Raw genomic sequence first — 26,769 nt, forward strand, 5'->3', positions numbered from 1 at the left:
TACTAAAGTGGTTTGCCATTCCTTCTCCATTGGACTATATTTTGTCAGAATTCTCCACCATGAGAAAGGATGTATTTGTCATTATGCAAATCTATGCTCATACATACACATATGAGTTGTTTCTCACTCTTTGTGACCCCATGGACTATAATCCTCCAGGCTCCTCTGTCCATGGAGTTTTCCAGGCAAGAATACTGCAGTTGGTTGCCATTTCCTACTACAGAGGATCTTCCTGACCTAGAGATCAAACCACATCTCTTGTGTCTCCTGTGTTGGCAAGTGGGTTCTTTGCCACTAGCAGTGCTTGTAAAGCCCCCTATTTGTCATTCAGTTCAGTTCAGTCACTCAGTCATGTAAAACTCTTTGCGACCCCATGAATCGCAGCACGCCAGGCCTCCCTGTCCATCACCAACTCCCGGAGTTCACTCAAACTCGCGTCCATCGAGTCGGTGATGCCATCCAGCCATCTCATCCTCTGGCATCCCCTTCTCCTCCTGCCCCCAATCCCTCCCAGCATCAGAGTCTTTTCCAGTGAGTCAGCTCTTCTCATGAGGTGGCCAAAGTACTGGAGTTTCAGCTTTAGCATCATTCCTTCCAAAGAAATCCCAGGGCTGATCTCGTTTAGAATGGACTGGTTGGATCTCCTTGCAGTCCAAGGGACTCTCAAGAGTCTTCTCCAACACCACAGTTCAAAAGCATCAATTCTTTGGTGCTCAGCCTTCTTCACAGTCCAACTCTCGCATCCATACATGACCACTGGAAAAACCATAGCCTTGACTAGATGAACCTTTGTTGGCAAAGTAATGTGTCTGCTTTTGAATATGCTATCTGGTTGGTCATAACTTTTATTCCAAGGAGTAAGCGTCTTTTAATTTCATGGGTGCAATCACCATCTGCAGTGATTTTGGAGTCCCCCAAAATAAAGTCTGACACTGTTTCCACTGTTTCCCCATCTATTTGCCATGAAGTGATGGGACCAGATGCCATGATCTTCATTTTCTGAATGTTGAGCTTTAAGCCAAGTTTTTCATTCTTCTCTTTCCTCTTCTCCTTAACTTTCACTCTGTCACTCTCCTCTTGCCATAAGGGTGGTGTCATCTGCATATCTGAGGTTATTGATATTTCTCCCGGCAATCTTGACTCCAGCCTGCGCTTCTTCCAGCCCAGCATTTCTCATGATGTACTCTGCATATAAGTTAAATAAGCAGGGTGACAATATACAGCCTTGACATACTCCTTTTCCTATTTGGAACCAGTCTTTTGTTCATGTCCAGTTCTAACTATTGCTTATTGACCTGCATATAGGTTTCTCAAGAGGCAGGTCAGGTGGTCTGGTATTCCCATCTTTTTCAGAATTTTCCACAGTTTAATGTGGTCCACACAGTCAAAGGCTTTGGCATAGTCAATAAAGCAGAAATAGATGTTTTTCTGGAACTCTCTTGCTTTTTCGATGATCCAGCGGATGTTGGCAATTTGATCTCTGGTTCCTCTGCCTTTTCTAAAACCAGCTTGAACATCAGGAAGTTCACGGTTCATGTATTGCTGAAGCCTGGCTTGGAGAATTTTGAGCATTACTTTACTAGCGTGTGAGATGAGTGTAATTGTACAGTAGTTTGAGCATTCTTTGGCATTGCCTTTCTTTGGGATTGGAATGAAAACTGACCTTTTCCAGTCCTGCGTCCACTCTGAGTTTTCCAAATTTGCTGGCATATTGAGTGCAGCACTTTCATAGCATCATCTTTCAGGATTTGAAAGAGCTCAACTGGAATTCCATCACCTCCACTAGCTTTGTTCGTAGTGATGCTTTCTAAGGCCCACTTGACTTCACATTCCAGGATGTCTGGCTCGAGGTGAGTGATCATACCATCATGATTATCTTGGTCATGAAGATCTTTTTTGTACAGTTTTCTGTGTATTCTTGCCACCTCTTCTTAATATCTTCTATTGTCATTAGTTTGTAACAAAACAACAACAAACCAAAAATTGCACTGATGCCTAAAGAGGAGGTATCACCTGAACTGTCTTGTCAGATGAGTAAATTTGGCATGAAGGGACATTCTCTTCAAGACTCTGAAAGAATGAGTTTTTGTAAGCTTTGATATAGCAAAAAATTAAAGGAAAGTTAAATGTCAAGGGTAGAAAATATAGAATGAGAAGATAAATCATTGAGAAAAAAAATGCATAAATTAGTACAAATTAGGGGGCAGTTGCAAAGACCACACTTCCTTTGACACCAACTGCAAATTTGAGGATCCCAAAGACAGCTTTCAGGCTCAGCAATGCTCTAGAAGGATTCACAGAACTCAGGAAATCTGTTATACTCTCAGGTATAGTAGATGTCAGCAAAAGGATACAGATTAAAGCAATCTAGAAAAGATACTCAGGTAGAAGAATCTAGGAAAGTCCCATATGTGGTGTGTCCAGTTATCCATTCCTAGTAGAATCATGGTAGTACCAACCTCCCCAGCAATAATATGTAGTAATATGCACAGAATATTGCCAAATGATAAAGCTTGCTAGGAAGGTATGAGATGTGAGATTAGAAATGTAGGCAGGAGGTTACATCATTAAGGGCCTGAGGGCTGAACTAAGATGAATGAGTTTTGTACTAAAAGCTACAAGGACTGCTGATGTATTATAGGAAGGAGTGTCATGAACTAATCTTCGTTTTGTTCTGTACTTTACCAAGCTTTCTGTGGTAGCAGTGTGGATGAGGGATGGGACAAGGAATGTCATATAAGACCAGCTGAGCCACAAGAGAAGTCTAGGAATACTGGAGTAGGTAGCCTATTCCTTTTCCAGGGGATCATTCCAACCCAGAAATTGAACTGGGGTCTGCTGCATTGCAGTTGGATTCTTTACCAACTGAGCTATGAGGGAAGACCTAGAAATCTGTTAGGAGGCTAATATTAAAATCTGGCTAAGTAAAGAGAACTCAGCTAAGGGTTGTGTTGGACATGGTAACTGAATACAAAATGGGTGGGAAGAGAAGTAAAAGATAATTACCAGGTTTCTGGGACAGATGATTGGGTTGATTAATTCATTCAAGCAATACTGTGGACCTACTTTGTTTTAGTCATTGTCCTAAATGTTGGAATATTATGATAAAACAATATGAAGTTCTTCTCTTACACATTTACATTTCAACCAGAGAGCCAAGTAATAGGCAAGTTTATATACATATGTATTTTCTCCTAAATTTGCAGTATTACAAAGAAATAATAAAGCTCAATGAGACAGTAGAGTTAGTGACTGGGGCAAGGAGGATGACTATTTTATAGTTTATGTAATGTGGCTAGGGAAAGCCTCTCTGAACAGGTCGTATTTGAGTGTACATCAGAATGAATTAAGGGTTTAGAGCATTCTAGGGAAAGAGAAAAATGAATGCAAATACTGTGAGTTAAAAATGAATTTAGTGGTTTTAAGCCATAAGAATAGACCGGCATGCTGGAGCAGAGGTGGGATGCAATGAAAGGACAGATGAGATAGGCAGGAAGTGAGCTGTTGACATAGGTTTCATGCATCGTGTCAAAGTTTGGATTGCATTTTTAGTGTGGTGGGAAGCCATTGAAGAATTTTGCTCAGGAGAATACCATGATATAATTTGCACTATAAAAACATTACTCAGACTGCTGGTGTGGTACGGTAGTGGGGATCTTCACTGAGAAAGACGCTAATGTAAGAAGAACAGATGTGGGGGGAAATGCATTGAGTTAGAAGTGCTAGTGGGATAGCTAGTCTCTAGTGGATAAATTGAATGGGTAATTAGTTATTCAAACCTCAGAAGAGAATTTTGTGAGTCAGCATATGTGGTTACTGAAACCATGGTTTAGATGAAGTCATTATGTTTGATGTTTACAGTAAAAAGAGCAAAGCGTTGTCTTGGCAACACCATAATGTATTTTCTATTTAAGCAAATCGGTGGAGATACAATCAATTTTGCCACTGGGCCACCACCTACGCATTCCTGAAAGTTGTCATGCTAAAAGATTGGCTCCAGAGGACTGCCTGCATTCAAATTCTGCCTCTGAACTTCCTAGTTGGATGACCTTGGGAAAATTATTTAAATTCTCTGTGACTTGTTTTTATAGCTCTCAGATGGATTAACAGTAGCACATACTTCATTATGTTACATGAATTACCTGGCTTAATATAGTAAAATTCTTAACATGGTTCTTGGTACATAGAAACAATTTAATTAATGCTGCCATTTTTAGTCTTTAAAAAATTTACACCATCTAATGAAGTGCCTGATTGATAATAAGTATTCTTTAAATGGTAACTAGTTTCCTAAGTGACACAAACTCGATTGATTGCCTGGTTAGAGTTAACTCATGAAATTAGTAACTTATAGACAACTGAGATTTTTCTTGCTCTATTCACCAGTACCAATTATCTAAATTTAAAATTGCAATTTGGTGGTATCTAGGGCGAGATATTAATGTAAGGCTTAATTTAATGTAAATTAAATTAAGGCTTAAATTAGTATAAAAAGTCTGTCCTGTGATAGAAATCTTTTTCTTTTTCTTCCTGTTCTCTCCACCCCTCTTGTCTGTGACTTTTTATCCTTAACAATTCTCTGCAAGCATGCCTTATTTTATTACACTTGGCTTTATCACATTTCTCGATATTGTGTATTTTACAAGGTGGACATTTGTGGCAGCCTTATTTTGATCATGTCTGTCCAGTGCTGTTTTTCCAGCAGCATATGTTCGCTTTATACCTCTGTGTCACTTCTGGGTAATTCTTGCATATTTCAAACTTTTTCATTTTTATATTTATTATTATGATCTGTGATCAGTGTTTCTGGTACTGTTGCAAAAAGATTCCAACTTGCTGAAGGCTCAGATGGTGGTTAGCACTTTTAGCAATAAAGTAGTATTTAATTAAAGTATGTACATTATTTTTTAGACATAATGCTGTTGCATACTAAATAGACTACAGTATAGTATAACCATAAATTATTATACACTGGGAAACTAAGCAATTTGTGTAACTCACTTTATTCCAATATTGACTTTATTGTGGTAGTTTGTAACAGAGCCTGCAATATCTCTGAGATATTTCTATATGCTCTCTTTAGTCATCTACTCAAAACATTAGCTAAACATTCACGGTGAGATGAGAATGGTTAAAACTAGAATAATAATTAGAGTTCACATCAGGTACCAACTCTGGTCGCTACCTAGAGACTGTTCTCCACTCAGTTTTCTGTTGGGGAAATAATCCTGCCATGCTTAGTGCAGCTTTCCAAGGGCAACGAGGTGGTGTGGAGGACCCGGTGGCTAGAAGGCCCCACGGAAGGCAGACGCGGAGGATGGTAGACTTCGAAATCAGTCTGATTGTGCTCAAATTCATTTCTACCTTTTATCAACTGTGTGTTTTTGACCAAGTTACTTAATCTCTCTGGACCTCATATTCTTCATCTATGAGATGAGTATTGACTTTAATATAAACTTAAAGCTATAAGATACTTTCTTTTTTCTGTTTCTGGATAACATACAAATGAAATAAGGTTAATGAAATAGTAAAGGAACCCAAAGACTTCATTTCCAGTAAAACTGGGTACTGATATAATCTTTAAACTCCCCAGTTCTGCTGAGAAAAGCAGATGCTCTGTGGAGGGAAGTCAGTAGAAAGATTTCAGAAAGTAACAGCAAAAGCCAACTTCCAGAAAGTGAGGAGCACACCCTGAAGTACTTAACCTTTGAAAAGTGAAAGTGTTAGTTGCTCATTCATGTCCAACTCTTTGCAACCCCATGGACTGTAGCCCGCCACGCTCCTCTGTCCATGGAGTTCTCCAGGCAGGAATACTGGGGTGAGTAGCCATTCTTCTCTCCAGGGAATCTTCCTAACCCAGGCATCAAACCTGGGTCTCCTGCATTGCAGGCAGATTCTTTACCTTCTGAGTCGCCAAGGAAGCCCCATTTGGGGAGAACCAAAGCTGCCCAGAGGGAAGTACAAGAAAGAGCACAGGTAATAGCTAATGGCTCAGTGGGGACAGATCTCAAAAAAATGTAAAAAATCTACTTCCTAACGTGAAGGATTCATTCTGAAGTGTATGCCAGTGGGAATGATTACAGGGAAGGAGAGAGGAGTTGTGCACAGAGCTGGGTGTAGTCCTCCTGGACTAGCTTTGGTTCAGAGAAAGTGGGGCTGTATCAAGGAGCCATTTGAGAAGGAAACTCCAGTAATGCTGAAACAAAACCTCTGCTTTTGAGATTTGGCAGGAATGTCTCTCCATTTTCTCCCAGCATCCTTCTAAAAATTGCTTGGAGGTGAAACCATAAGAAACTAAAATAGAAAAACACAACAAGCTAAAATGTAGGGGAAAACAGCAAAAATGAGAACATGCACACAGAAAAACAATCCCTTCTATGTGAGGAAGATCATAAAGCAGAAATAGAAGAGCTCAGGAAAAGGAAGAGACTAAGATATTAAAAGGATATGAACTGTAAGCTTGTAGAACTCAAAGGAAGTAGTAAGGGAAAAAACCCTTTTACAAATCAAAATGAAATTGGAACACAAAGAGATTAGACATTATAGGAAGGACAAGATATGAGAAAATCAAACAAATGGAACTGAAGATAACATTTACAGAGAAATGACATAGAGGACAGCAATGGAGATTCAGCATGTTTATAATAGGAATTTTTGAAGGAGAAAATTGAAACTATAAAATACAACAAACACTCAAGAGAGTTTAAGCTTCACGAGAACTTAGCAGTTAACAAAAAAAGAAAAAAGAAAACAGGGAAAAGAATCTCTACAACAAATGGGCATACTATGTGCCAGACAAAGTTATCCAGAATGATCAATATGAAGCTGTATCCTAATAAAAAGTCACTGTACTTTGAAGATAAAGAACATAACACATCTTTGGAGTATGCTAGTTTAAAAAAAAAAAAATGAATCACTTAGAAGGAGAAAAATGTTAGCTGGCTTCAGATTTTTTGACCCTAACATCAACACCTAAGGCCGGTGGAAACATGATTGTAAGATATTCAAAGAAAGAAAATACCAACAAAGAATGTTACGTTCAGTGAGGCTTAAGGTCCAACATTACCAACCATTTAAAAAGTCAGGAAAGGTTCTCATGAACCCTTCTTAAGGAAACTAATAGAGCATAAACTTCAGCAAAGAGAAATGACTACAAAAGACTGGTTCTATTTAACAGAAGAAAATATGGGAATGAAACAATATGAATAGCATATGAACTGGCAATATAGAACTGGTACAACCACCAAAAAGGGGGGAAGAAAAAGAGGAAAAAAACCCAGGAAGTAGATTGAGTTTGCTGATTGGTTCATCAGAAGCTGAGAATTAAATATTATCTGAAGCACATAGATTAAATAGAAAACACTGTAAGGATAGTACTTAATGAAAAGATAAATACTAGGAAAGATACTCCTATTGACTAATATTAGGTGGTAAAGGAAAAGGGGCCAAAAAGGAGAAAAAAGAAAAGAAAACATTGTTCAGTAAAATTAATAGCTATGTCTAAAGTGGACTAGGGACACTGTATACACTTTTAACTTTAAAAGCAAACTTTAGAATAAAGAGAGAAACCTTTCTTATCTCAAAAGAACATGAAATAGCAAAGGGAACACATAGTGACTTTAAAAATTAAAATGGGAAAGCAAAATATGACAGATTAAGCAAACTATCACATCAAAGAATGTGCTGCTGCTGCTAAGTCGCTTCAGTCGTGTCCGACTCTGTGCGACCCCACAGACGGCAGCCCACCAGGCTCCCCTGTTCCTGGGATTCTCCAGGCAAGAACGCTGGAGTGGGTTGCCATTTCCTTCTCCAGTGCAGGAAAGTGAAAAGTGAAAGTGAAGTCAATGAATGTAAATAGATTTAATTTTATATTCAAAGAAAAAATTTTCAGACACAAATCAAACTCCTTCTACTTAAGACAGTACTTCGAAGTAGGTAACAATAAAAGTATATGCAAAGTTATCAGATAAAGCAAACAAAATGTGAGGGCAAAGGGGCTTCATACCAGATAAGGTAGAGATCATAAACAAAATAGACATAGACATACTCCTTATCGTTTGAAAAGGTGCAATACTCAGTAAATATATGAATATTATGACTACCTCTGCATAACAACCATAACATTAATATTCATAAAGTTAAGGCCACATGAGATAAAAAGCCAAAAAGATAAATAGTGATGAGACTTTGTTAATCTTTTACTCCATGATAGATTAATTGTATAAAAATGAGGGTATAAAGGATATAAAATAAACAATGAGGTTCAGCAAACTGGTTTTAAATTCTGTACCCTGAAAACCGTTTTAAGTACTGATCAAACACCAGAAAATTAACCATTTGTTAGGCTAAATTTCAAAAACAAAAAATGCAACTTAGACACCATTTTCTAGTCACAATGCTCTTAGGTTTTACTAAGAAATCAGAAAATAAAACCTAACTGGAAAATTTTGCATTTCTTCTTAAATCATTTGGGTCAATGGGAAAAATACAAGTAAAAATTGCATACTTTCTAGAAAACTGCAAAAATGAAAAATCATACAAAATGAAAATAATACATCAACAATCTATGGGATACAGCTAAAACAGTATTTAGAAAATGTACTGCTTAACTACTATGAACAAGTGCTCATCTCTAGAAACTAGAAAAAGAATCGAATCAAAAGAAAATAAGAAAAAATAATAAAGGTAGATGCAGAAAATGATATACAGAAAGCAGACAGAAAATAATAGAAAGGATAAACAAATACAAGGCTCTACTTTTGAAATAAGCAATAGTTACCCTTAAGAACAAATAGACCAAAATATTCAAAATTGGAAATTTTAAGAGAGAATCTGAGATAGGGAAACAAAAATAATTTCAAGGGAATATTATGTTTTCTGAGTAATACATTTGGAGCCTAAAAGGAAGTTATTTCCTAAAAATATAAATTTTAAAAATTGATTCAAGAGATAGTTGAAATTTTGCATAAATTAACTGACATAAAAGAAATTAGGGTGAATGAAGAGCTATCAATGAAAAGGCCAACATGATAACCTTGATTTACAACTGAGTGTTATTTAACTTTTGAGAAAAAAATTTAAAGGAATTTAAACTGTTCTAGACCATAAAAAAATAAAGTCCAACATTATAGTCGTATAAATATAGTATAATAATGGAAAAACCACAGACCAGTCTTAATTAATGCAGTGTGTCTTAAAAGAATAAAATACAATGATCAAGTAGGTTTTATTTTAGGAATGCAAGGATGGTTCAAAAATTAAATTGTTTTGAGTAGTAAATGCTTAAAAACATTTGATTTTTACAAAGCCTAGCTATTTGTCATAAAAACTCAGAATTGAAGGAAATATACATGTATATGTATATTAGAATTGAAGGAAGTATTTATATTATGTGTATATGAATATAAATATTGAAAAGATGTACACTGAAGTTTTAAAATAATACTTTCTCTAGTATTTCATTCTAATAGAATCAGAAATTTGAGGTAGTAGATAGCAGGACTTAAATACAAAGATTGGTTTTCTCTGGGCAAGTAGCAACCCTAGAATATCATACCACTTAATTCTGACTTTTCGTTTGTGTAAAAGTAGCTGATCTGGCATCATAGAATGATAACTTTCACACACTTTATTATTGTATATACTTCAAGCATTGTGATTTTCATATTAGCAGTGTTTCTTCCATAGTTGATTTCTTGAATTGAGAATACCCTTAGAGGCAGTTAGCATTGAGAATACCCAAAGTCACAGATAAGCCCTTATGTTTCAGAAGTGTAAATTTTTGTTGAAGATTGGGAATGATCTAGCTGGCAATTCATGTCTTATATTAAAGCAAATAGTCATATTATGGAATTAAATTAAAATCTTTTATGAATTATTTTAAAACAAGACATCAACATTTTTTTACATGTTTTTATGGGGCCTCGTTAAAGTATTTCCCCAAATTCCTGGAGATGCATGTAAGTTATAACTGCTGTTAGGAATATTTTGGTGGACATCTGCTACTATATTTGCAGTTTGTAATAAACATGAGTTATCAAATATCTACTAATCTTTTATGAAAGGAAAACTAAGATGATGTGTAATCTTGCTGGCTAATCTTCAAAAATCTTAATTTTTCCTCACTTATAGTTATAAATAAATAGTTCTTTAACGTACAGTGATACAACTGGGAAATTTATCACCCAAAGATAACAAAGATCACATGACTATTTAAGCTGTTCTGTATCTTTGAGAAAATTTATTATTTTTTACAAATGGTATAGGTTTATAATTTTGTTGGACTCTAGGGGTACATGTTGCACCTGATCAGATTTGGATGGGGCAAATTCATTCATTCAGAAATTATAGAAAAGTTTGAAGAGAGATATAATAGATAATATAATAGGTATAATAGATATTCTGAGCAGACATAGAATCCATCTTCCAAGAGTTTATAATTGGGTAAGGGAGATAGGCAATATACTATCAATAATATTACAATGAAAACTAGAAAAATAATAATTAAAAAATATATGTAAAACCTATATTTTAATAAAAATTATTAAGAAAGTCTATAAATTACAGGGAGGCCTGGCATGCTGCGATTTATGGGGTTGCAAGGAGTCGGACATGACTGAGCGACTGAACTGAACTGATAAATTATTTGGATTAAGAATTACTGTGGAGGACCGAGACAAAATAGAAGAGAGAGAAATATGTAAGGGAGAGAAAAATATACAGTGCCGAGCAATTTTAAGAATTTCAGTTGTCTTGTCCAGAAGTTTTCAGGGTACTGGGTACTTTATGTGTAGCACACACTTAAGGAATTAGGCATAGGGAGGGCTCTTATGTAACTTGCAAATTATTGGAAGGCTACAGAGAAAACATCCTGAAAAATTATAGTTTAAATAGGTGTGTGAACTTAATTTATAAAATGGTTTCCAAACTTAAAATTTCTCTTTGTAAGTATGTCTCCAGTTTCTCTTGATCAAAGAAGGCATAAAATTTTAAATTCTAAATTAATGAAGTAAATGACCATCTGGGAATCTTTGAACATGTACATTCATTGGAGTAACAAGTTTCCTAATTGGAGAATGAAAGAACATTTATTAAGTTTTGGGCATAGGGATATCGGGGGGTGTGTGTTTCAGATGATAAAGAATAACATTTTACTCTCCCTTTCCATACCTCTCATTACCTAGACATTAGTTATTGATAGAGCATGTTTATTTTAGAAATTACTATTGATACCTACAAGGAAGATTTTTCTCATACTCAAACATTTATATGAACACATGAATGCCTAAGAGTAAGATTCTTTCTCTCTTTCTCTCTTTTTTTAATTTCCAGGCATAGACATTCTTCATCAACTAGGCCTTGGAGGCAAAGATGTAAGACACTCTTCATCAGTGACCGCTGTACCACCATCATCTACACCACTACCTCAGGGGGTCCATGTAACAGAATCGGGTGTCATTTTAACAAACGATTCCTATATTGAATCACCTCTTGTGAAAATTTTACCAGTCAACTTAGAACAGCCATTTACAATATTAATTGGGTTGCAGTCATATAGAGTAAACAATGCATTTCTCTTCAGCATTAGAAGTAAAAATAGACTGCAATTAGGAGTACAGTTATTACCTAAAAAATTAGTGGTATACCTTGGAGGAAAGCAGTCTGTCTTTTTCAACTACAGCGTTCACGATGAGCGATGGCACTCATTTGCCATTGCTGTTACCAATCAAGATGTCTCAATGTTTGTTGAATGTGGAAAGAAATATTTTAGCAGAGAGACTCTTTCGGAAGTTCAGACCTTTGATTCTAACAGTGTGTTTACCTTGGGAAGTATGAATAATAATTCTGTCCATTTTGAAGGAGTAGTATGTCAGTTGGATATTATTCCTTCTGCAGAAGCATCTGCAAGCTATTGCAGATATGTGAAACAGCAGTGTCGCCCTGAGACAAGCCTTCCTCATACAACTATTGTATCAACTAAGATACCAGAAAACTCTCTCCTGCCCAAAAGATTGGGTGAAAAAGTACTGTCACAGGACACAGTTACTGAAAACAAAAGTGTTCTAGATTTCACAAATAATGATTCTGTGGCAGTGAATAAACAACAAGAACACCAGATATCAAGATCTCAGTTAACTTCTCTTCATTCACAGAATGTCTCTGCTATGGATCTTGTGAACCATGTGATTCAGACCAAAGAATTGATCACTGAGCAACTTATTCAGGCAAATTTAAGCCTGCCAATGTCCCATCGTAGCCTCAATGAGCCAAGGAAAAAAAACAAGGATAAATTTATTTCTCTTCTAAATGTGTCGGATAATATCACACAACGTAATGATAAAATAACTGGTCTGTCACCACTTAAGAAGATATCATCTAGTCTTCCACATATAAAACAAGATACAATTAAGAATCTCAAGAAGGCTATCACAGCAAATCTGCACACTAATGAACTTATAGAACTGCAGCAGATTTTAAACACAACCTTATACAGAGTGACAGATGAGCCATCTGTGGATAATCACCTTGATCTAAGGAAGGAAGGTGAATTTGATCCTGATGCTACTTATCCCATCGAAAATAGCTATGAAACTGAGCTTTATGATTATTATTATTATTATGAGGATCTTAATACAGTGCTCGAAATGGAGAATCTAAGAGGGCCAAAAGGGGACACTGGACCTCCTGTAAGTTATTATTTTTAAAATATGTCTTAATGCACTAATTTACCATCCATTTCAGAAGGAATTCTCTGGGCTGAACAATATAGAACAGATCTGTCTTAGGTATGTAGCCTGGCTTACTGTGAATGCATTCATGGTTGCCATAATATATCCAACCAGAATGCTACTCTGGCTCAAATGTTGTACTTTTTAAAAACTATTGGCTGGCTCAGAAGGTTACTTAGTTCTGGTAAAGTGGTGAGTAAGCCATGTTTTTCTTGTTGAATTGAAATTCAATCAGGAATTGAGTTGCTAAATACAGATCAGCATTCTATTTTCTTAAAAACCTGTAGACTTAATGCATAGTCATGTTAAGAGAGAATATTAAAGTTATAGTAGACTAAATAAAAATATTTTGAATACATTATTAAGTGTATTTTCAGCAAAGTAATATCATGAATTAAAATAATATTACCTTTTAGATAGAAATAATTTTATAGTGAGTCATTGGGGAAAAGCAAACCCTTATATTATAGAAATTAAAATATTTCACTTAGGATTATAAAGAGTAACGTATTTCATTATATCTTCCATGATATGGCCAATTTACATTTATAAGTTAATAGAAGTTCCATCTACCTCATGCAAAAATAGCCACTCAGCAGTCCATCAGTCCATTTAGTAGGAAAAAAGACAAGTCACTTCCTTAATAATTCATTAACAAAGCTATGAGATAATAGATTGATTATTTTAGCTCTGAAATTCTTTTGTCACGTAGGTGCAATTACTGATGGATGATCTTTTAATCATTTAAGACTCATTTAAAGCTATTTAAAATCACATTAGAGACATGTTTTTACCATTCATATTTTGAATACCTTTAAATAATCAACTTATATATCTTTAGAAATCTTTTTTTTTTCATTTCAAGCAGAATAAAATATATCTTAAGATATTTCTTGATTTGATGGAAGTAAAATTTGAGACATTTGTTTAGTTCCAGAAACCATAGAACAAGAGATGATGCCACTTGCTTAGCTTGTGTTTACTTTTATTACTCAAAGTAACTTGATAGGTATTGAGCAATGCTTAGAGTGAATGTTTAAAGGATTTAATAAAATCAGAAGAATATATTATAGAGAAATAACTTTTCAGCTAGTAGTAAAATTGAGCCACTAGGCAGGTCATATTAAACAGTAAAGGAAGCTGTTTAGTTTTTTCAAAAAATGTCAGAGATGAGTATTAATCTCTGCTCTAAATCCAGAAACAGTTATTTTGGCAATGGTTGGTAGGTGAAGCAATAATAGTCCACGGATACTTCCTTAGTCTCTTCTATGGGCAAAGCAGAAAAATTGTGTAAAACAGAATCACTGCTCAGAAGGAGCTTATGTTGTGGTAATAGTGATACAGAAGTACATCTGTAACCTTGTCTCATGGTCAAGTAAGATACATGACCCTGAGAGATGCAAACTAAACATGTGGAGTACACATTTTCAAAGGTAAGAAAAAATTTTTTGAGGAGAACTCTTTGAAAGATCACTTAAGGCTGAGCTGTTCGGATAGGTTCTTGTAGGCAAACTTAGAACCTAGACCTCAAATAATGGGTATGATTTTGATAGGTGAAAGAAACTGTTGTATCTTTTATGTAGGAAAAACAGCAAAATAGCTATAATTTATTGAGATTTTTTACCTGTGGCAGGAACTCTGCTATGCCCTTTATGTTTGTTATCTTAGAAAAACTTGGTAAGTTTAGTATTATTACCCTCATTTTTCAGGTGAAGAAACTGAAGCCCAGAGTAACTTGTTTGCTTGCTCATAACCACATGCCAATAAATGATAGACCCAGGATTTTGACCCTAGAGGTAGGTTTTCTGCCTCTAAAGGTCAAACTCTTTCACAATATGAAGCTGCATAATGATAGATAAATGTAAGGCCAAGGTAGACCTTATACAGGTTGTAGAGGTCTCAATTTTCAAATAATAGTTCTGACTTTATCATGTTCTCAGTGGGGAATTTTGTAGGTTTCTAAGTAAAGATATGATTAGGGAAGTCAGTCTGTGGCAGTGCCCAGAACAGACAGGAAATTCCTGTTATCTGGATCTTACAAAACTAGGACATTATCTAGGATAACAGCAGGGAAAATGCAAAGGAAAAGTAGCATTCAAGGGAGATCTTGAAGGAAGGTTTGGTAGAACTAGGAAATTAACTGGACTTGGGGACCAAATGAAAAGAAAGAGGATCAAGGTGGCTCTAAGGTTTTAAGCCTGTGGGTTGAGAGACTGGTGATACCAATATAAAAACCAATAATTAAGACAGGAAGTTGATTTTAGGAGAAGAAACCGAGTTAAAACATTTAAGGTGCTGTTGGCAAATCAGCAAGCTGTTGAAAGATTTGAAGAAGGTGAAGTGAAAAGAGAAGTCAAAGTAGGGGGGTATAGATTATGGGAGTTTTCCCATCAGTATTATAGAGTCAAGAAATTTGCAAGGAAAGGACTTGGCATAGAGTCAAGAGCCAAATTGTAAGGAATGTTTGCTTTGTGGTTATAGAAGGAAAAAAAAAAAAAAAAAAGAAATGTGACAGGATAGACAGATGGGACAGAACAATATAGTTAGTCACTCTGTCGTGTCTGACTCTTTGTAACCCTGTGGTAGCCTGCCAGGCTTCTCTGTCCATGGAATTATCCGGGCAAGAATACTGGCGTGAGGAGCCATTCTTTTGTCCAGGGGATCTTCCCGACCCAGGGCTGGGATCAAACCCGGGTCTCCTGCATTGCAGGCAGATTCTTTACTGTCTGAGCCACCAGGGAAGCCCATAATATAGTATCATAAAAGCCAAAAATGAGAGTTTTGAGAAGAAATTGATCAGCGGTGCTGAAAGCTAAAGACTGAGAAAAAGTAGAGGAAATCCTTTGGATCTTCTGGTGGGAAAGTTGTTATTGAACTTTGATAATGATTTCAGCATAGTGTAGAAGTCTAAAGGTAAATTTCAGAAAGTGTATGAGAGAGTAAATGGTGATGAAATGATGAACTTTATAGAGATTTTGCACTACTTCTTGAAGTGGATTAAGCCTGAGGACAGCCTGATCTTTCCTACTTGTTGGTGCCTGTTTTTCATCTACATACCCTTGATGTTCTTTTGATATCTTTGAAGTTCATTTCAATAAAGCTATTAGGTTCTGTGTCAGTTTTTTCTGGTACTCTTTTGATCTGAAGTTTTTTGTTTTGTTATACTTTCTAAAGAAACATCTCTCCTTAATTCTCAGGCATTTTTCTTATCCATTTTTCTATATTCTTCAGGCACACCAGTACACACATGTTAAAAGTCCTTTGTGATGATAGTATTTATTATCTTCTCTACAATGATGTCCATGTGTTTGCTTTTTTTCCATTTTATGTAAATTCAGTTAAACTACATCCATATTCCTTAACTGATTTTTTTCAATTGTGGTCAGCTATTATTGCTTCTGATGTGGATTTAGTCTATAATTCTTTCTTTTTTTGCTCTTTCAATCTTTAAGCTCTTTTGGCTCACATTTCATTACCTTGGTTTTATTTTTGTCTTTTATGACTCTTCTTTGAGCTTTTTGTAGAGAAACAGCATCTTGAAATTCTTTGGATTTATAATGAACTATATGAACTTCTTTCTCTGCATGGAGCAATCCTTTTCTGATAAAAAATTTTTCATTTACTTTTAATTTATGTTTCTGTCCTCACACTTCCCCCCTCCCCTCAAAATGTATAGGTCCCTTGCTGGTTTCTTTCTGGTTATTGCTCATTTTTAAAATAAAAACGCCACTATTTGGGCCACTATGTGCTTTAGCATAGTACGGGACTGCTGCCAAGTCGCTTCAGTCGTGTCCGACTCTGTGCGACCCCATGGACTGCAGCCTACCAGGCTTCTCCGTCCATGGGATTCTCCAGGCAAGAACACTGGAGTGGGTTGCCATTTCCTTCTCCAATGCATGAAAGTGAAAAGAGAAAGTGAAGTCGCTCAGTCGTGTCCGACTCTTAGCGACCCCATGGACTGCAGCCTACCAGGCTCTTCCATCCATGGGATTTTCCGGGCAACAGTACTGGAGTGGGGTGCCATTGCCTTCTCCTAGCATGGTATAGGGAGAGGCAAAAGGGAGTTAGGTGGAGTAGTACACAGCATCAAATTCAAGTTGCTGCCTTCAATGCCATCTTTTGATATGTATTGTGTCCTCTACCTAGAAATGTATCTCCTCTCGTTTTCATGTACATGAAGCCCTCTGTATCAGTCTAAGAAGTGATATAATGATTCATGCTCTTGTCTTTTACCTCCTCCCTCCACCAGAAGTTTCCTGAGGTTAGGAGATTTGTTGCAGATCATAAAAATGATGGGTTCTTCCTTTTCAGCTCTGCCTTCCTTACTCTTGGGTTGTTTGAACTGGATCTTTGCAGGGTCATGAATTATATTCTCTGTGGCTTTACCATTCCTTTGAACTTAGCTATTGTCATTAAAGGATCATTGGAATGAACTTTCTGGACTGATATACTGTTAGTTATCTGTAGCCTGTCCCAGGTTTGAGGTCTGAGGAGGGTTTTTTGTTTTCAGTCATCTTTCAGCATCTTTCCTTATTCCAAAATGTCTTACTATTTGAAAGATAATTTTCATATTTTATGGTTTGTGGTTGTGGTCGTCTTCTTGTTTCATCAGAGAAGTTTTTTTCTTTTGGTATTTTTTGTTGTTTTCAGAGGGTTTTTGAGGGAAGGAGGGTAGCTTTAAAAATGTTCTCATTCTGCTATCTTTTATAGAAATTCACTAGTGACCCATTTTAGAATGTAAATTACATCATGTCATTTATCTGCTTAAAACTCTTCAGTGACAGGAGAGTGTAGCAGTTAGAATAAATTAAAACGTCTTTATCATGACCCATGCAGTCAAATGTCATCTGGCCCCTGTTTTCCTTGGCAACGTCACTTTGTTCCACTTTTGTTTACTTCCACTGTTGGCTTTCTTTTAGTTCCTTAATAAGATTGTATTTTTGTTTTATTTTACTCATGCTGTCATTCATTTTATTCCTATTTTCAAATTTTGTTTTCTCCTCTTTCCTCATTCCTCTTCATTTTTTAGGTCTAACTTAGAGCTTCCTCAGAGACGCATTCTCTCATAGCACAATGTAAATTATGTGCACTGTGTTGATCTCTCTTGGTTGCTTGTTCTTTTCCTCATATCACTAAATAAAATGCATATTATGTGTTTATTTGTTAGTAGGTGTCTTTTTATCTCATTGTCAGCTCCAGGAGGTTTTGTTGCTTACTAATGTTTATTGAGTAAGTGAATGAATCAATGAGTGAGTGAACTATAAAAAGAAATTTAGATGCAAGACTTCCAAGATCCCAGACACTACTCTCTTACAAGTATTGGATACATTTGCTTCAGTATATTACCTTAGTAATAATAATATTGTAACTAACACTGAGTACTACTTGTGCTCCATGCATACCTTTAAAAAATTGCTCTATAGTTTATGGTTAATTACTCTATATCAGACATAGTTACAAGTATTTTATATACAATAACTTTAATATCCACTGTAACATCATCAGTGTTATAAAGATGAGAAAACTAAGTCTTAGCAAGAGTAGCTGACTTGTCTAAGGTCATTCAGCAAGTAAATGATTGAAGCATGATTTGACTGTAGATTGGATGATTGCCAGGCTTCTCTGATGGCTCAGATGGTCAAGTGTCTGCCTATAATGCTGGAGACCCGGATTCAATCCCTGGGTCAGGAAGATCCTCTGGAGAAGGAAATGGCAACCCACTCCAGTACTCTTGCCTGGAAAATCCCATGGATGGAGGAGCCTGGTAGGCTACAGTCTATGAGGTCGCAAAGAGTCGGACACAACTGAGCGACTTCACTTTCACTTTGGATGATTGCCATAGCATTGCTCTTTAACTAAATTATACTTTCTCTTAATAACTGATAATCTGAAAGTTAAAGTGACTTTTCTAGTACTTCACTTATAGAAAATAATTCATAAAAAGTCATATCATATAAAATTGCTTTCCTTCTCTGGTTTCTAGGAAATACCTGTTAATAACTTATTCTCAAAGATATGGAAATGAAAAATTGTGAAGACAAGTTAATACTTATTGCTAATTAATTCAAATATTTTAATCACAGCATAAATATGCTTTTTCCCCCACCTCCACTATCTAATATGAACTGTAATAATTTCTTTTTCAGTGTGAATGTAGTAGTGTTTCTTTTGTCACAAAGTAGCGTGATAGGGCAGTAAACCAAACTAGATATTTTAATTTTGCATTTAATTTTTTATCTTTAGAGTTTATTTTAGAGGACTTAAGATCATCAGCTGTTAAGTTCTGAGGACAAAAGTAGAACCAGAACTAGTTTTAAAAAGAGTTTTAATTTTTTTTTAAATAAGTGAAAGTCAAGTTTTGATGGAAGCCAGTGATATAGTAGTAACTCTCAAAATATTTGAATAGTTCAGGATGGAGAATAGAAATATTACTTTTATGTGGTTGAAAGAGAAATATTACTTTTTTAATTTTAAGGAATACATGAAAGGTTTTTGTTAAGGGGTATAAAAAGGCAAAATAAAAAGGGAAATGGACAGTTTGGAATATACAAAGAACATTAGAAAACTGAAAAGAGACTGAAAAAAACTGAAAACAAGCATCAATAAAGGAGAACGTTTCAAAGAGAAAAATGTTACATGACAATGAAGATCAGTAGGTCATGCTATATGTTAATGGTAGGGCTAATATCTTAACCTTGACATGTTTAATATCAAAGTTCATAGTATTTTTACTGCAGTAATGAATGAATGTTTGTAAAACATTGTATATAAATGTAAAATATAGGTATAAGTATGCTCTGAGACATCAAGAATAATACCATGGCAGCAGGGCGCTCAGTAACAATGAAATGAATAGGCAGATGAATGAATGAATATGTATTAATCATATCCCAAATGAATGTTTATTCCTCCACCAGTTGATTGTTAAAATAAGTTTTAAAAAAAGATAATATAAGGCATTAATATGTGGAAGCAAAGTAGTAGTTTCCTATTTCTTATTTGATATATTTCAAAAGTGACATTTAAAGAACTCAGAATACCTTAAAATTGATCTGTTTTTACTTTTTTACTGTTTTTACTTAAAATTGATTTTGTTTTTACAAAACCATTTAACTCTATTGACCTCTTGGTATGCTGCATTTTGTGTAGGGCAGATATATTACTGAATATACTAGCTCAACTGGTAAAGAATCTGTCTATAATGCAGGAGACCTAGGTTCAATCCCTGGGTTGGGAAGATCCCTGGAGAAGGGAATGGCTACCACTCTAGTATGCTGACCTGGAGAATTCCATGGACTGTGTATAGTCCATGGGTTCGGAAAGAGTTGGACACAACTGAGCAACTCACATACTAGAAGGATCTCATTGTAACAGTTAACACATTACACAGATCTTTGGTATAAGTCTTCTAAGAAAACATAAAATGGTCAGTGCTTTATTTTTTCAAGGCAAGTCTTCATTTGAAATGTGTTTGGAAAAAACCCCAAAAAAACCTCGAGTTGTTGATCTCCAAACCCTAAATTGAATTCCTCTTTCAGTAGTAAAAGTAAATTTAGGTAAAAAACTACCCACAAAACTACTAGTTATGGTCCCTGTAAAAACCAGATACAGTGGCCATAACCATAAGTCATAGACTTCCTGCTGCCATATCTGACCAGATTAAAGAGGACATTTGAGTTTCAACTCTCACTCCTGCTGATTAAGGTGAGGGGTTTCATGTTATTTTAAAACCATCATCAGCTAGTAACTGGGGACCAAAAAAGAGCCCTGGAGTGAAATCTTCCCAAGACTTGTGAGAAAGGATGCGTCTGTTCTCTTGTCTAATGTCTCAGCATTTGTTTTCCAAGGGTCCCCCTGGCCCAGCAGGCATCCCAGGTCCATCAGGAAAGAGAGGCCCGCGGGTAAGTGGATGGGTTCCATTTCTCCCTTGCTGTTACAGTTGGTAGTTTTCCAGTATGCTTTTCCTACTGTTGTACAGTCTGTACTTCCTCTGGAAATCCGCCTGGATTGTCAAACTTAGCCTGGCCTTTGCCAATTCAAGAGAAGCTTGGGAACATGTGCCACTTATTTATTTGAGTGTAAACACCCAGCCAAAGCATTCTCTGTGAACATGCCCAAAAAGATAATCAAATTTGTAGATTAGTGATTGTTTTGGTGCTACTTGTAGCATTATTCTTAGTTATAAAGTGATCTCATCTGTACTTGATAGTCCAAGGTGGGGATCATTTACTTTGGGAAATGAAGAAGAGTGGGCAGCCTTAAAATAGTGCATTCCTGGATTACATAGTGGAAAATATTGGAATTATAAACTAAAAAAATAATTGTCCTGAGGAAAAAAGCTTCCTCAAGGGTAGCAGTAGTTTTTCACATTAAACAGGTCCAACAAAAGATTTATTGCTGTGTTAGAATTCATTTCTTTCAAACCTCAAAAAAAAAAAAAAAAAGTGAACTTTTACTAGCAGAAATTCTTTGAAGAGCTAGAAAAGGAATTATGATTGTATGTTATAAAGACAAATGTAAATACCATATATAATCCACTTTCTTTCCTAATTTTTGCTTATCATATAAACAAATTAATGTAAAACTCACCCTAAAATGCTAATTTAAATGGTCCATATTCACATCAAGCTCTTGTTGATGTGAGGCTCAAGATGAATGCTTACTCTGCTCTAGCTGTTTAACATTTCTTTTCTTTCTCTATACTTGATGACCTACCACATTCCTCTCAAGAGTGTTTTGTAAACTTGTCCACTCTCCTACAGCCAACAAACCATTTCTGTCCTCCCCGCTTTCTGTCAGGAGACCCTGGATTTTGCTTTCTGAGGCACTGAGTTCCCCTTTGCATTAATTATATTCCCTCTCCACTGCTAAGGCTGTTCTTCCACAACTTAACCTTTTCTATCCCTAGATTTTATCTTATTTGGCAACAAACAGCAAATTATCTTTTTTTTTTTTTTAAGTCCCAGACTTTTACTGATGCTAATTTTTCCTAAAGTTATTGTCCTTGCTCACTTTTGCACTAATGAGCTCTGTGGAATAATACTTTATACCCATTGGTCCCACATCAACAAATCATTTGTTAATCCTCATATATTTCCCCACCTACTTTATTGAAAAATTTATTTTTGAAGACTACACAAATGAGAGGTCAAGAAATCTAATTTTTTCCCTTAGTTTTCATCTTGCTAGATATACTTTCCATGTTTGTATTGCTATCATTCCTCCCCCTTCTGAAACACAATGCTCTGTTAATTTAGAAGTGAAAAAAAAAAACAGATAAGTATTTCTGTTTTAAGATAGAGGCATAACTGAAGGAAAAGTCTTCCCTCATAGTTCAGTTGGTAAAGAATCTGCATGCAGGGCAGGAGACTGGGTTCGATCCCTGGGTCAGGAAGATCCCCTGGAGGAGGAAATGAAAACCCACTCCAGTATTCTTGCCTGGGAAATCCTATGGACAGGGGAGCCTAGTGGGCTACAGTCCATGGGGTCACAAAAGTTGGACATGACTTGGCAACTAAACCACTACATAGCCAAAGGGTACAGAGGTGGGTACCAAGCCCAAAAGAGTATAGAAGCCCTGGAGACCTGAAAGCCTTTCTGGAGATGAATCTTTGTTCTTCTATTTGCTGGTTGTATGAACCTAAGTTTACCCATTTGTAAAGGGGAATAAATAACCACCCTGCAGGATCGTTATATGGATTAGTAATAATAATAATAATAAATAAAGCAGTAACAGTTACTTACATATAGTAGGTATTTAGTAAATAGAAGCAGTTATTGAATTCAAATGGACAAATACCACTTTTTTCTTAAATTCCCCACACTGCACGGCTTGTGGGATCTCAGTTCCCCGACCAGGGATTAAAACTGGACCACAGGCACTGAAAGCACCAGATTCTAACCACTGGATCACCAGGGAATTCCCTAAATTGACAGATATTCATTGGGAGTGGTGATATTAAAAACAGCTGCTTTTCAAAGAATTTATAATCCTAGAACTAAACAGCACATGTCATGAAGAAGTTAAAATAGCAATAAAATATTAATAGAATTGTCCCAAGGCAACATATAATTAATTGCAAATTAATTTTATATGCAACAGTTTCTGTGGGATTGAGTAGGAAAGAGAAATCACCTCATGCTAGCCAGGTTTTAAAGGTGGTATCTCAGTTGACACTTGAACATGATTTGAGCAGGTGTAGGAGAGGCATGGTTAAATGAGGTAAGTCTTAAGGCATGCATCATAGCATAAACAAAACCCAAGTGCAGAAGGGGTTACCGGATGTTGAGAGGAGAATAAAACAATTGCACTTTGTTATTTTTGGGCTTCTTACCCTGCACAACTTTTAGAAGTAGCGCTGAGCAATGTGGCTGGAGATAAGAGGTGGTAAATAAGGGACATAAATACCTCAAAGCAGTGTTTTGAAGCAAAAAACAGAAACCGCAGTTCTGCTCTGTAATCGGTGTCTTTTCTAAGACTGAAATATCCAAGACCTCAGAAGAGATAATGAACTTTGTAAAATAACATATCCATTTTAATGAATCATGTAATATTTATTTGAATGTTATAATAAACACTTACTTGTATCTAGATCTAAGAATGATCTGAATTTTTTTTCTATTTGTAGGGCATACCAGGGCCACATGGAAATCCTGGGTTACCTGGATTACCAGGTCCAAAGGTGAGTGCTTTGAATATCACGTGATTTTCGGCACATTACTAAAGAAGGTCTTTAACTTTTAAAGTCAACCTTGGAATATTAGGGATCTCTGTCATCTCTAGAGCATGAGTCTTTGGCAAGATTGTCATAGGGTGGCAGATGGCCAGGTTCCTTGAGAGCCCACCACACTTGGATTTATAAATAGCTAGTGGTAAAGGCAAGCATGGCCCTGCTTTGATATTCTAGTCTTTGTTGTCAAAATATGATGGCAATATATGGAAACCTCTGTAGTGTACAAATTATGATTTGAGTAATTTACCTTAAATCAAGACTATTTTGATGTATAAATAAATACTGAGGAAATAAAACATCATTTATTTCCCTGTTTCATACTTCTCTAATATTTTCACTTGAAAAAGATCTATGAGGATAATGCTTATAGGATATACTCATATTTTTATGAAAACAACTAACCTGAAAACCTGTAAAAATATGAGCATACATAGTTGTGTGCTAGTAGTGTGACAGATAGTAGTATGCTGCTGCTGCTAAGTCACTTCAGTCATGTCTGTAAAACAGATGGAAGTATATATACCAGGCTGGTTACCTTCATAGCGGGTATGGAATTGGAAATATAAGTAAATATACATATCTATACACACACATGTACACGTGAATGTAACACTAGGGTTTTGGTTGCCAGTAAAATCATGAATATTTCAGGGTCATCAGTAACCACTCTGCTTATTAATTATCTTGCTCAAAAGTAACCAAATAGCTGTTACCATACAGATGTAGATTAAGATAGGGTAGAGCTTAAGGACACAGGTTTTGGAGTCTAACTGATTTGGATTCAAGTTTTAGCCCTCTTGATTTGTATATACTGTGTTTAGTCGTGTCTGACTCTTTGTGACCTCGTGGACTGTAGCCCGTCAGGCTCCTCTGTCCATGATTCTCCAGGCAAGAATGCTGTAGTGGGTTGCTGTTTCTTTCTCCAGGGGATCTTCCCAACCCAGGGATTGATCCAGGTCTCCCACATTGTAGGCGAATTCTCTACCGTCTGAGTCACTAGGAAAGCCCCTTGATTTGTATGACTAGAAACAAATTGCTTTGCCCCTTTAAGCTTAATTTTCTTCTCCAAAACAGAGAAAACCATGGTATGTCCTCATAGGGCTGGAGTGAAGGCTAAATAAATTGTGAGCAAAGCCCTTAACAGAGCTAACACATCATAAATAATACCATTATTAATAATAAGTAATAATGACTCCCTCAGTTTCTCATCACTCTCAACAACTTTTTGAGTTTAATAAAATGTCTCAGAAAAAAGGCTTTTAACTACTGGATGTGTACCAGAAAAAAGACAAATGTCTTCTCAAGAAATTAGAATTTTGTTTTAAAATCTGTGATTCTCTAGCCCTCCAAGTTTTGTCTGGGGACTTCAAGGATATTTAGACTAGTGGAAGGCTAGTGTAGTTGTAAAGATCCAGCTCATGGTTCTCCACAGAGCTCAAGTTCTAGGGGACTTGCCAACCTACTAACAGCCTCATCTCCACAACTCGACGGAAGACAGAATAGAGGTGGGGTTTCCACATGGCTTGTGTCATCCTTCTCTTTTCCTGCCTAGCCAATAACAAACATATACTTGAAGAAACAAAAAAGATGGAGAATAGGGTGAGGGGAGATGAAGATGGAAATAGTGGAAAGCCTTTGATTTCATTGACTTCTTAAAATGTGTGTACTTAGGAGAAAATACTTGAGAAAATGATGTCTGTGTCAAAAAATTATCTTTGTCCAAAGATTAAAAACAGGGTATTTTGCAGTGTTGACTAATATGAATGTGTGCCTTCAGTAAAATGCTCTAGGAGAGATGAAGTCTTAATCTCAAGATTTCTCTTTAATATCATACTTAGTAGTATAAATATAATTTTGACTGTAATTATTTACCAATAACATATTTTATGAACCCCTATATTAGGGATTTTGTAAGCTCTACTTAAAATTTGCAAGCAATTAACTGAACCTCTTGGGAACTTAATCATATAAACCTGAATATTAGTCTTAGTTTATATTTAAATTTAATAAATTGATAACCATCTTCAAAATAGCCAAAACTGACCATGATTTGTTTTAACTGCACATATTTATGGGGACATTAGATAGGACTTCCCTGGTTGCTCAGATGGTAAAACGTCTGCCTACAATGCAGGAGACTCGGGTTCAATCCCTGGGTTGGGAAGATCTCTTGGAGAAGGAAATGGCAACCCACTCCAGTATGCTTGCCTGGAAAATCCCATGGATGGTGGAACCTGGTAGGCTACAGTCCATGGGGTCACAAAGAGTCGGCCACAACTGAACGACTTCACTTTCACTTCTCACTTTCATGCATTGGAGAAGGAAATGGCAACCCACTCCAGTGTTCTTGCCTGGAGAATCCAGGGACAGGGGAGCCTGTTGGTCTGCTGTCTATGGGGTTGCACAGAGTCGGACATGACTGAAGTGACTTAGCAGCAGCAGCAGCTTAGCAAGGCTAGTAGTGTGTGGTTTATGAAACCAATTTTCCTAGGAATTTAACATTTTAAAGTAATACACACTTTAAAGTAATCAGGATTAATAGAACATTCAAGTTTTATACTTTGTAATCCTCTTATAGTGTTTATTCAGGACAATGCAATAAATATGCAGATTTCATGCTCTCAAGGATAAATTTTGACATGTAATCACAGGATTTATTTTCCTTCGGGAACAAAGATCCCTTTTAGGTTAATGGGTTTTACAGTATTAAGACATTTTCAGAATTTTTCTCTTTTCAGTTATTATTCAGCAAGAATAACATAGAATTATTGTTCTCTAAGAAAAGTGTATAAAAAATCTTGTCACTTGCATAAGAAATTGCACATTTCAAAAGGGGTTACCTGAACCTTTGAAAAGACCAAATTAAGATAATTACAAGTTTAGAAAGATTTAACTGCAATGGAAAATGCAGTGCATTATGAAATGTTTATACAATCATATTTGGATTAATATATTTTATAAAAATTGTTAGAACTGATACCAACCAGGGTTCTTGGCCTTAACCAGTCAATAGAAATTTCAGATTCCTTATGTGGAGTAAGGAAATGGGTGTGTTCAGGGGTTGGACCAGAGGGTTGGCTTAGAGTTTTCTCACCCCTTTGGTGGTGTTGTGTATAGTGAAAAAGTGAAAGTGAAAGTCCCTCAGTCATGGGCTATACAGTCTTCATGGACTGTATAGTCCATGGAATTCTCCAGGCCAGGTCTACCCTGGTCTGGACCTGAACCCAGGTCTACCACATTGCAGGCAGATTCTTTACCAGCTGAGCCACCAGGGAAGCCCAAGAATACTGGAGTAGGTAGCCTATCCC

The 26,769-nt window shown here is 36.1% G+C and overlaps 1 protein-coding gene across 2 annotated transcripts in view; it reads left to right on the forward strand.

Moving 5' to 3' along the window:
* COL24A1 (collagen type XXIV alpha 1 chain) overlaps positions 1-26,769 on the forward strand; it is a 394,910-nt gene that overhangs the window by 26,188 nt on the left and 341,953 nt on the right. For both annotated transcript variants that reach the window (XM_070786184.1, XM_070786183.1), the window contains exons 4-6: positions 11,332-12,686; positions 20,576-20,629; positions 23,357-23,410. In XM_070786184.1, the coding sequence (XP_070642285.1) occupies positions 11,332-12,686; positions 20,576-20,629; positions 23,357-23,410 (1,463 nt within the window). The remainder of the gene's footprint in view (positions 1-11,331; positions 12,687-20,575; positions 20,630-23,356; positions 23,411-26,769) is intronic.

Source organism: Bos indicus, chromosome 3 (genome assembly GCF_029378745.1).
Source record: "Bos indicus isolate NIAB-ARS_2022 breed Sahiwal x Tharparkar chromosome 3, NIAB-ARS_B.indTharparkar_mat_pri_1.0, whole genome shotgun sequence".
Lineage (NCBI taxonomy): Eukaryota > Metazoa > Chordata > Mammalia > Artiodactyla > Bovidae > Bos > Bos indicus.